The sequence below is a fragment of the Mizuhopecten yessoensis genome, unplaced genomic scaffold (assembly GCF_002113885.1).
Source record: "Mizuhopecten yessoensis strain PY_sf001 unplaced genomic scaffold, ASM211388v2 scaffold6505, whole genome shotgun sequence".
Taxonomy (NCBI): domain Eukaryota; kingdom Metazoa; phylum Mollusca; class Bivalvia; order Pectinida; family Pectinidae; genus Mizuhopecten; species Mizuhopecten yessoensis.
This window is the reverse complement of record NW_018406583.1, coordinates 868,916-881,740: the sequence shown is the minus strand read 5'-3', so window position 1 is coordinate 881,740 and position 12,825 is coordinate 868,916. Positions and strand designations below refer to the sequence as shown.

The 12,825-nt window shown below is 35.9% G+C and overlaps 1 protein-coding gene across 1 annotated transcript; it reads right to left on the bottom strand.

The window, feature by feature from the left end:
* Positions 1-553: 553 nt before the first annotated feature.
* On the bottom strand, positions 554-9,638 carry LOC110452224 (beta-1,3-galactosyltransferase brn-like). Its single transcript, XM_021500601.1, has 2 exons — positions 9,500-9,638; positions 554-2,415 (listed from the first exon to the last, which is right to left on the bottom strand). Exon 2 carries the CDS (start codon positions 2,142-2,144, stop codon positions 897-899), a length of 1,248 nt encoding a protein of 415 aa, XP_021356276.1. The 5' UTR covers positions 2,145-2,415; positions 9,500-9,638; the 3' UTR covers positions 554-896.
* Positions 9,639-12,825: the final 3,187 nt, after the last annotated feature.

Genomic DNA, 12,825 nt, shown 5'->3' with positions numbered 1-12,825 from the left:
TTGAAACAAGATCTGCATCATTCTAAGAGTGGTTAGCTGACAGGCTATACAAAATGTAGGAGAAAATCTCTGGACAAAAACTCATCTACTGAAATAAACAAAGGGCAGTAACTTTTGCAAAAATCGTCGAATCAAAATTTGTTTAAGGGAGAAACAACTTCATATCATGATTATAATGTATACCAAGTTTCAAAGAGATCCGTTAAAAAACTGTAGGAGGAGATTGCCGAACAAAAATCAAATACTGAAATAAACAAAGGGCAATAACTTTTGCAACAATGGTTGAATCAAAATTCTTTTCAAGGAAACACACCAACATATAATGATTATTTAGCCTACTAAGTTTCAAAGAAATCCGTACAAAAATGTAAGAGGAGATCTCCGGACAAAAAATCAAATACTGAAATGAACAAAGTGCAATAACTTTTGGAAAAATTATGAAATCAAAATTCTTTTAAGGGAGACACAACTTCATATCATGATTATAATGTATACCAAGTTTCAAAGTTTCAAAGAGATCGGTCGAAAAATGTAGGAAGAGATTGCCGGACAAACAAAAGTTTACGCCGGACGGACGGACAACCCCATACCATAATACTACCGTCAAATTTGACGGGCGTATATAATTGAAAGAAGCGAATTTCTGAAAATCAAAAAAATAAAATCAGAAAAAAATAGTGAAAAATAAAATCTCCCGCGATAGACGAAAAACAACATTTCTTCAACATTAGTATCCGGAATAGCGAGATTCCATGATAGCGAGCTTCCGTACTAGAGAATTTCCGGAACAGCAACTTTCCTGATTACTGTTGTTCAGATCCACTAAAAACAGTGTTCTATAAAACATGCACTAATATTACAACTATGTATTGTAAAAAATGAACACAGTCACGTGATTAGTTTGAACACCATACACCAATCATAAATAACAAATTAAGAAAAATAACCACAGGTAAGATGTCAAGCCAACTAACGGGTTTACGTGGACGCCTGTAATGTATAAATTCACTCTTACGTTTAGCGATAGGACATTGATGATTGGCCAATTCTTGAGCGCTGTGAGAACATTCCCGCGCTAAAGCTGTCCGTTTTGCCGTGTCAAAGTTTGGATTGTATGATGGTGGTATGTCAAGCTTTTTGGCCACGATACCAAGGTAAGCGTCGTCTATTCCAAGAAATTGCACATATGGGAAGGAAACAGCAAATTTGTGTGCAACGTCATGAGACACAATGTACGCCCCGCCCCCTATATAGGGCGGGAAATAGTCGTACGGGTATTGGTCAAACGTCAAGGACCAGACGGTCTCGTGACGGCGGTATGGAACCGCTCTACTGGCTAACGTTCCTGCGAATATACCCGTACTTTTTTGTTGAAACACAGCTCGTATATGCTTAAAGATTTTATCGTAATGCACATAGTAGTCGTCATCCACAAAAAACAAGATGGACGCATCCCTGCAGAAAGTGTCGACCCAGTTGTAAGCCATGACTGTTTTTAAGGTATTGTTGAGGTAAGTATCAACGAAGTCCTCCTGTATGATATCTTTAAACTTACGGCTCTCCGTGTCAACGAAATCCTGATAGGTGGCGTTATATCCTAGTATAAAAACTTGTTTAGTGCGACCAAGCAATTTAGTTTTCTTTAATAATGCTCTTTGTGTTTTTCGTAAATTAAAATTACCTGCAAACGATTTTACCAATATTAACATATTTCTGTTTCTCTTTTCGTCCCTGGGAAATGTGCATGGTTCAGGTGAATGTAGATACTCGAAGTTATGTAAGTGAATCCTCTTGTGTACTTCCGGAATTGAATTATTCTTATCAATAAGATCATGTACAGCTTGTTTCAAATTGAAATCGGCCGGATAAGAAAAGTTTTTTGGGTCGTATTTTAGAAATGTCTCATAAGCTTCCACTGTAGTATTGGGTGTAGGCAGCGATGAATTGACTGATGATTCTGAATATGACGAGCTATTTGACGTCATATTTGACATGTGTCGCGACACAGAAGCGGTGGTCATAATCTTGAAAGGATCTGGAGTAACTGCCCTTTGTTGTTCCATTGTGTACATGAGCCCTATAAGGAACCCGGATGATCCGACCAGCATGGCGCTCAATAGCGCCCGGATAAGTTTACCATGCATCGTTACGTCATTCTCATCGTAATGCTTCGTACGCTATTGAAAAACTCTCCATTAAGACTAAACGATGTGACCGTCACATTTCAGTTGTTGTAGTGGGTGAGATTTTCGTAAGCTTCACACTCAAATAGGATACAAATATTCCATATTCTCAAGAAAAACCGATAATAATCCTGTTCACTTTAAGTCCCAACATCCTGGATGACTTGAAGGGGATAAGACGTCACAACCACGTGGAAATACATCCGGGTCATCATATCTGAATTTTGAATACCTGAAAAAAAAATCCACATTGATAGCGTCATTCAAGAAAATTAAGGATCCCTGTGCCACTATTGAAAAAAACTAACTATGCGACTTTTGCTCCCAGAATGACTATAGCTTCAACTTGATAAAACTGATATCTTTCACACTGTGACAAAAATATCAAAAGTGATATTTTCAGTGTGAAAATAACACTTTTTTGTATTTATCAATCATAACGGATATCTTCTATTCGCTGCATTCAAAGGCAATGATTATTTTGTTCAGATTAAAATAAAGCGACGGTAGAAAAAGTGGTTGTTATGGTAAATGTTTGGTACACACACTGAAGTATTTACATGAATAAACAATTAATAACATTTGTATAAGCAATCATACCAGGCTTCGGTATCACAAACATTTTCTCCAATCTCAAGCTCAAATCTTAAGTTTGAACTCAGCTGAGATTTACCGCCAAATGGGTATCACAAAGCTGGTAAAACTTAAGCTCGGCTGGTTAAACTCAAGCTCAGCTGAGCTTGCCGACGTAAACTTTCGCTGAACTCTTCACACCTAAATGAGCACATTTCTCGTATCAAGACTGTGCAGTTTTTCGCGCGATGTCGCACTTGTTGTGTGTCAAATCACATGTTTACGATGAAAGAATTTTGAAATAATTTAATATCATTAAACGAAGAAGAGGTATAATCTTCGTAACAGTTTTTAAGTACAATAATACTGTTTTTAACAACAGGCATTTACTTCACTCAAAATAAATCAGAACATGCTATAAACGTGTTCATGCGATCGATTCCCGTGTCCGTCAGTTTTCGAGGTAAGCAAAGGCAAAGGTGTTAGAAAGCTCCTATGATGAAAATAAAGATTAATTTGTAACCTGTGTGGTCAAAAAGATTCCGTTAACGACAAAGATCTAGAGGAAATGGCTACGTCGCGGACATTGCGTTTACTTTGTACTCAATACTTGGTACCACGACGTGATCAAGAATATACTACAGGTGCGACACAAAACGGGCGAGTGTTATGATTCTCTTTTTTTAAACTTAGGACAAGAAATTAAGTGACATTTTTTTTTGTAAAATTTGAACACCCAATAACCACAGGTCTACCAATCGAGACTGGGAGATGTATTGTACATAGTCGTGACTCAAAGACTATTCATAGTAAAACCTAACTTTATTGTTGGTACTTTTAAGTGACATTGCCTAATACATGTAGCTAATCAAGACGTGTATATATTCCTTCGATTATACAATACACATGTATATATATGTTATATTTTGAGGTGAAAGTGTTCGATATAATATGTCTAAAAACGCACTTTTTAATGTGAAGCCTAATAGATATTGTCCTTGATTTCCTTAATCCATCACATTTTACAAATAATAGACTTACATTGTTGCAAACATTTATTAAATACGGGTTTAAAAATTCCACATGAACGATATTCATTTCTTCTGGTTACTTTACGTTGTCATTGATCGTCATTTAATCATTATTGCAATTGGCATAGGTAGTGAGAAGTGATTCCTTATAATGTGAAATGTAGTAAATGCAGAAAATTTTGTATTATGGAAATTTCCACAATCCACCTCCATCTTTTTTTCAAACATTTTTTTTTAAAATCTAAATATTTTTTTGTTAAAATGATCTATTTATATACATCATGTTATCTACATGTACCTATATGTACAGTCCCGTGCCAAATTAAAGTTCACAGTTATCTTTTTCCCTCTTAATTTCCTGCATTTCTTCATATATCAGTGAGTTTTCCTGATCTCATTTATAATGTTACTTATCGAGAGAAATATTTGAAACATGAAAAAGAGTTATCTGGATATTTCTTTCACAATGCGGTTAATTTTTTTCGTTGAGCGATTTTCAAGATGTGCTAATTATTATGCAGAGGAAACTATACTTTTTGCATAACGTCATTTTGTTCTTTATCTTACTAAAAGTTTATGGTAAAATATGTAATTCCTGAGATACAGCTGTTGTATCTTGAAAACTGCGAAACTGCAAATTATGAAAATATAACGAGAAAAAATAACCCCAGACATTTAATGGATTTTAAAAGCCATGCAATCGTATGTACATGTAAAACAACGACCGTTCATAGAATTATATCATATGTATATATTTTGTTATCTAAATCTGTTGGATATATCTACATACACATTTAAAGATTGCAAATACACCGCAGAACTACCATGTGGTGAGATACACAGGGACCTGATAATTTGTAACCGCTATATTTGGACCTAAACTATTTACTCTGAACACCTTACGTTAGGTCTAAATATAGCAGTAACACATTTTAAGGTCCCTGTGGCATAATACTCCAATCTAGTCATTCCTTTGCCCCACTTTTATCAATCATTGAAATCATGTTTCACAAGGAAATTATTTTTGTTTGTTCAACTGGTTCTGTATATACTTTGGTATAAAATAGCATATATTTAAACTACTTGGTTTAAAACCTTAAATGCGTTCATGGATGATAAGTCGCTGTCTGGTGCATTTAATTAAGTCCCGCAATGTATTTAGTATTACTGATCATGGTCAGTAGGCGCTTCTAACGATCAGACGACGTTCTTGAGAAATTACATTACGAGGTATTTGCATCGTTTTTGTTATTTTTCATAATGAAATATATACTGTTATGTGTAAATTATGGAAACAAATTACTGATTGTACCCAGAATTGCATGTCAACACATTCAAATGTTGTTATTTTACCGAAATATTGTCTATATTGTAACATCATCTCGGAGCACAAGGTGGCAGTACCCAAATCGGATCGGTACCCAAATCGGATTACTTTTTGCAAAACTACTCATAAAAAAATAAATGTGTCAACAAATCAGTTATAACAATGATGTAGTCTTAGAATAGATAGCCATGCACCATTTTATGACTACAGATAATTAGTTTTTTAAGTTCAAATAGCGCAAGAAAACGTAATTCAAACTCAAATGTCAATGTTTTGATTACGTTTTTAAAAAATGGCGCGTGCGACGACTATGCACTCTGTTTTGGACTATAGCTAGCAATTCACACTATAGAAATACTTTTTGTCATATAAATTCTAAAGGTTATCATAAAATGTTAATATGCTGACAAAAAAATATTCATTTGAAGCGTACGATACTGCAAAATTCAAGCCGTGATCCGATTTGCGTCCCGACATTCTCAAAAACCGGAGACGCTGATTGGTGACTTCAGAGCGTTCTATAAATATCTCAAGTGAGCCCAGGGTGCTAATTTCGTTTGTGAGAACACCCATCGATATTCTTTTTTTGATACAACCATAAATGAATATAATTCCTCCTCAGATTTTTCAATGATTTAATAAAATGATCGTTTGGTGATCCGATTTGGGTACTGTCACCTGCCCAAAGTCGGTCCGACTTGGACACAAACAAGCCACGATATATCGTCTTACAAAAAGTAAAATAACATGAAAATACATCATTTAAAATATCACATGCTCGGTTTTCATGTAAAGTCCTTTGGTTGGAAACTATAACGCATAGATTATTTATATTTCAAATCGCACTCGGGCCCAGGGCTATCGTATTCGGACCCCATTCATCTCAGACTCATTTCACGGCTTATTAAAACGACTGTATTTTCAACAAATGGCAAATAAATTGACAATATTTATGGTTTACCTGCATAATTGTCTAGTAAAGATTGTGTGTGTCTCCAACACTTTGGATGATTGTGACAAATCAATATTGTAAAAGCATTTTCTTGTCATTACAAGCCTGCCATTTTATAGCAAACAGTTTCGTTCCGGAGCTTGAGTTCGAACTTAAGTCTGCTCTTGGGCAGTCTCAGCTTTTTGAGCTCAGCTTGAGGCGTTGAGCTGAGTTTTAAGTTTGTGATAACGAAATACGGACGCTGAGCTTGAGTTCTTGAGTTCGGACTCAAATCTCAGCTTAAGTACGTTTGTGATACCGAAGCCTGAACATAGCAGAACATTCAAAATGGCGCGCAGCCTTGTTGTCAAGCGTGACGTCATTAGAAATGGCGCTAATTATTACGGCATTACATTTTTCATGTTTTATGCTTTAAAAATGCAATAAATAGAAAAGTAAATGGTGTCTTCAGTAATACCAAATATTCAAGTGCTGGGCACTCGTGAAAAATATTAAAATATTAGCCACACTCGTGAAATATATTTGGTATTACTGAAGACACCATTAAATATCCTCTATATATGGTATAATATTTAAACATATTCACTCCTGAATTTAACAATAAATTGTCCTTATCATGGTCTTGAAAGTGTCACCTGGCCGACCGTACATGTATTTGAACCTTTTTTTCTCAATTTCATTTTTATTTTTTAAAGCATTGATAAATCATTCTGAAAATAAAAACATACCTTGCTGACCATTCATGTAGAAATGATAAAGATGAAATAACAAAACATAATCAAAAACAGTAAATTCAGCGGGGATTGACCGGTAATCGGATCATGGATTTAAGATTGTTAAATTTTCAATCTAACTGACTGTGCTACCTGGTCACCGGAAGAGTTCTGACCTGTAGTACAGTTATATCGAACAAAAGTTAAGGGGAGGTCATTGTACATGGATAAAAAAAACCAGTGCATTAGGACAGGGCAATCGGGAACCATCGGTACTTTTCGTAAACAAGAATATTTTCTCGTTTACGGAAAGTGCCGACGGTTCCCGATTGTGGGACAAGGATCCCTAATTGCTTCAACTGATGTGCCTAAATTTTGACATTTTCAGCTTATTTTTGTCGCGAGAATAGCACTTCATCTGCAGCATACACGCAGGCATACACACATAGAGAGATATTAGCCAGGTGGCATAGGACTAGTAGTTATAAGCGCCTGATAAGGTAGCTCCTGCGAATTCCTCAAAAATTGTATTGATTAATGTATATGCTAATTGTATTAATTATGTATATGTGTACTGTAAAGCGCTTTACAGTGGCTTATGTTACCTAGATAGGGCGCTATGTCAAATGCTGTATATTATTATAATTATTACATTAAATGTCAGGTGAAATGAACTTATTTACTCTTAGGATATTGAGTCTGTAGTCACAAGGGCACAATTTATGCAGGAGTTTGAGATATTTTAACTACACAAATCCAGAAAAAAATGCTAACAGCAACAGCAGCTTTTTTGAACTTAACCACTACCACAGCTGTTTCACTGGATGTTAGAATATAAACATACATATTCTGACCTTTCCCACTACAAAATAAATCATTCAGTAAAGATATATCGATATCTGATGCTTGGGAAAACGTGAAAATGTATACGTATAGCTTTTGCTAGTTTTTATATTAAACCAGGACGTCAAAAACTGCTTGAAAGTCTACCGACGAGATAAGATTAAGAAATATTATTCTAAGATACATGTTTATTTTTTGCATTAGTGGTAAAACTATTATAAACTAACGCCATCCTTTTGCACTAGAAATGTGAGGCTCTAGATGAGTGAACTATTATATATGTTGAAAGTATGAAATTCAGACAATATCTGCAAAGTCATGATCAGTTGTATCATGTTAATAGATCGAGCGAGAGTGTATGCAAAAACAATTTCTGACTTGCTCGAAAACTAAGCACATAACATATTATCTCGATCGGTGTCTGGAACTGTATATAATGCAGTGCCGAATCTATAGATGAGCTAAGTCAGTTACAGGACGGAATTAGATTATCTAAGTTCGTGGTTATAGACCATTCCTTGGAACATTGGCCGAGGTGTCCCGGGTGTATGAATCGGCTCGAGGTATTCCGACTGGTACAATGTTTACTCAGAACAATAGCATCAGGTACCCATCGATATTACCATGGTTACGCTTCCTGTCGAGCGTCATATACAGAATTCAATCGCACAAGTACTGTGATATCGATTTTATTTGTCACGATATGTTACCTATTGTGCATTTTCTTGCCAAATTGAGTAATAAAACAATGACGACTAAGGGCACTTTAAACAATCAATACTGTACTCGTGTATGCAAATTTGAAGTCTCTTGAGTCAACACACGCAAAATTACCTTTCACTAAACAGTAGTCATATTATGGGTTGGTATTCTAATAAATAATAAATAAAATATACAACATTTGATATAGCGCCCTATCTAGCCAACATAAGCCACTCTAAAGCGCTTTACAGTACATAGATTAATCAAAGTGTTCTTTTCGTAAGGAACATTTTCTTATGTTTTCTGTTTTATGCCAGTCAACAATATTGTACTTATTTTGACTCATCTGCTGTACTATTGGTGAACCAATCAAGATTTTGTTTTCATTTCTGTCATCGCTGTTTTTCAAATATTGTACGTGTGCAATGAGAAACGGACATATCTATACTGAACCGCTGACAACACGTGTTACATTTGTAGGTAGGACTACATGTATCTAGAGTGTAAATTTATACTGTATTTTTTTTTTATTACGCATGTATATCATCTATTGGAACGTATAATACTCAAGAACATATACACATACCTAATTCGTGTCTAAATATAGCTGTATTACCTGTACCTGATCGGCCATACCCACTGGTCACCGGCAGACCATGCTACTGTCACTGGCAGTTCGACTACAACATGTAGATTTTCAAATAGGTAAATACGACTTCCACCCCGACCGTATACCTCGGGGTCACGACCCGACTACTGTCTCTCGTTTACCTGTATGCTACACATACACTGTATACAGCTTTGTATATTTGTGTACTATGCACACACATGCTTGTGAATATCCTCCAAACACATTCAGAATACATTTCAAACATATGTACATGTACATATTTTGCCTAGATGTGATTTCAACAGTGATCGGGTCTCGACCCCACCACTGTCACTGGCTGAACACTACACATATGACGTACACATGTACACGTGCTACATGTTCTGTATGAGTATTTTTAACACGTGTACATGCATTGTGTAAATATGATTTCAACAACGATCTACCATAATATAATATAAAAGTACCTTGAATCACCTCATCATGAAATTTACATATAATGACCCAACACATATATAGGATATACACACGTGACGGAACATAGGAAAGTTGTCATATACTACACCTGGTTTCGCTGTGTTAGTACGATGAAGACATTTTCTGTTCTGTGATTAACTAGGCCTACTCCGGGCGCCACACTCATTTCGATAACACATCGCTGAATCACGTATGCTCCGCCGTATACTCCGCCATGCTCAGCGCCACGTGACACTGAAAGCCATGTGTCGTTATACTTATATAGAAGCCTGTTTTTTAAATAGATAATGCTCAGCTTTTCACATGAATTGTAAAACGGACATGCACGAGTGATTCTTTGGATAAAATATATCTTAGCTGAAAGTACCTTTAGTTCATTTAAAATTTATATAACCGTATAGCGATCTAAATGTATTGCATGAAATCGTACAACACTACAAAGCATAACATATTGATTTCAACACTCTTTATTAGTCAGCGAGTCTATATATAGCTAGGGTATAAGTGAAAAGCTGTGAAGGTTCGATTATGAAATATTGACTTACCTGAATGGTTTTGCTCAGTTTCTATAATACTACCGTATAAGCTGTCTACAAATGTCAGACGACTGTTCATTTAGATCGATAAGCCTATCGACCCGATACCGGACGGTTAGTTTTAACGTTGAGAAGTGATGCAACTGTAAGTGGTGAAGGGACCTCTTTGCACTTTTAAAAATGTCTTATTAAAGTGAACGTAGGTAATGTCTCCTAACGTAGTTAAGGATACATGTCCCGCTGTAGACAAAACACTAGAGAATTCCACTGTAGTATTTCGTACATACAGTTGTCTCCCATTAATCTCACTTTGGATATACCGACTGCAGCGTAGGCGTGTATGGCAGACAGAATAACGATAGGGTTGTCTGGGGTTCGAATCTAGCTGGTTAGCCTGGCCCCGTTGCAGTATTATTATTTGTATATTATCCTTATTATTCTTATGATAACAATCGAGAAGGTATGGTTTTCCGTACCTGTAGAAGCAATTTATCAGATCTACATTGTATAGTTTGTTTAGGGATTAGCGTCCTCGCAACAGCCAGGGTCATATGAGGACGGGTACCTAGGAAACAGAAAGCAGATAGTAAAGAAAGAAGACAGGAAAGATAAAAAATGAAAAAGATCCCAAGTGTTGAAATGGGGGGCAGCAAATAAAAACAACAACTGATTCTGCAGAAAGGCCCACATTAGTCGCCTTTTATGATACACATGCTGTGGGAAACAGTAGGTCTATTCTTGATTTATTCAATGTCCCCTAAATAGAAGAAAAGGAAGAAACCACCCCAATTCTGCAGGCCCCCTACATTAGTCGCCTCTTACGACCATGCAGTGGAACAAAACAGGCCTATCATTTCCCCGAACTTGCACGGGTTCGAATGTAAAGTCATACCAGCAAAAAATCCAATGCATAGCTTCAGTTTCTGGAAGTGGCACGCGGATCTGTAAAATGTACAATGAAGGATTTTTACAGCCTGTAGTAAACAAACAGATTTCCTGGTGCACTTGATCCGTGTCCGCTCATTAAAGTGTGATTTGCTCTCTGTTCGAACTTGGGACGAGTACAATGTAATTTAATAGGAATAATAGAATCTATCACTCTTGTGTAATGTAAAGACCAGAGGGATCAGAACATTTATTATAGCTATATTTGGACCTAAACTAAGGTGTTCAGAGTATGTTTTCATGTTTTACTTTCTCTGTGGTAAAGAGAAATCCGTTGGTAAGATTTTTGAAGTTAAGCACGAAGCTTTTCCGAGAACTATTTCAGAAATATTTCACTGGAGTTTAAAAAACAATTCTTTGTCTGCGTCACACAGGAGTAATTGATCATTTATTTTCCCTACTTGCAAGTTAACAACAGGAATTCTCCCTCCGGAAAGACCGTTAACGCTATGATACGTTTTGGTAGTTTGGAATTAAGCCAACATGAAATAATATTTCAACATACTCGGCAATATATTAAAGATTCACATACATTTTGATAAATATCCCCCAAATCAACGCTATGAAGTCATGACGCACTTTTGCGTACTTTAATTGACCTCTGACATTTGATCGCATTCTCGGTACTTTTAAGCTATCCGTCTATGAATAGAAATTGAACAGCTAGCAAATAATAGGAATCCATTTACAGCATTCATGGCGTATTTACGGTGTTAATTATCGAATAAGATTTGTATTGTTTAGTATTTGCGAGAAACGCCATAAAAGCAGTTTCGTCAGGGAGAAAGAGGGCAACTTCACAAAACATAGAAATAAAGTAAGAAATTACGAGAAATATCAATAAAATATCAGTAAGAGACCAGTAAGCTTAAACAGTTTAACGACTAAATTGCTTGAAAATATGTAATTAACGAAACGGAAAAATTGCAAATTGTGTACGAAAATTACAAAATATGCTCTATTTTGATACGTACGGGCTTCCATACTTTCTTCCACTAAATTCATCAATTATATTCCCGTTGGCGGTATTTAATGGTAAAGTTAATTAATTTGCACTAGTAACCGTATTAATTCATCCTTATTGGGCTTACACCCTACTGACCTTTCCTGTCGTAGAAAAATCATGGTGAAAATTCATAATGGATCCGACCTGTATTACATATCGTTTTCCGTTGCAGTTTTTGTTGATATCGCCGCCATTTCCCCAGATGTTATCTATGTGATTCCGTCTTTGCGTATTGCAGAGTTATCTGCTCTTGTGAGCAGATATTGATTGTTAAGTCATTGGTTTGTGAGAGTGACGTCATCAATTTTTGAGGAAACGACGTAATTTTGTCACACAAACCAATGACGTAACAATCAATACCTGCTCACAAGAGAAGATAACTCTGCAATACGCAAAGACGGAATAGGCCATCCTTTATCATGTACAGTTACATTGCGACAGCTACATCTTGGTTAATTAGTTTCTTCACTTGGTTAGCGATTGAGCTTAAGCACAGAGGGGAAAATATTTTCTCCCATAACCACTATAGGTTTCCTCACTCCCGACTTATTGGATTAACCTGCTGAGATTTGGTTAACATTGTTGGTTAACCACTTGTGGGTAACAACCTGGACGTTATTTCAATGGTCAATCTTCTAAATATGACGTCAAGTAACAATGCTTCGCGACGTCATTTTCCATTTTGACGTCATAGTTCATGACAAAAGTTTTCCCCGATCGGAAACAGAACTAATGTATTAACAAGACAAACATATGGTTTTCTAGATTTAATCTGAATGTTGTGGGAGAAACAGGTACAAATGCGCTTGAGGATTTATTATCATGTTTATTTCACTCTTTTCATTTAATTTTCAAATTGTAAAAGACACTTAGTAAACATGGCGTCTTTATACAATTTGAAAATTCAGAAACTAGAGTAAGATAAAC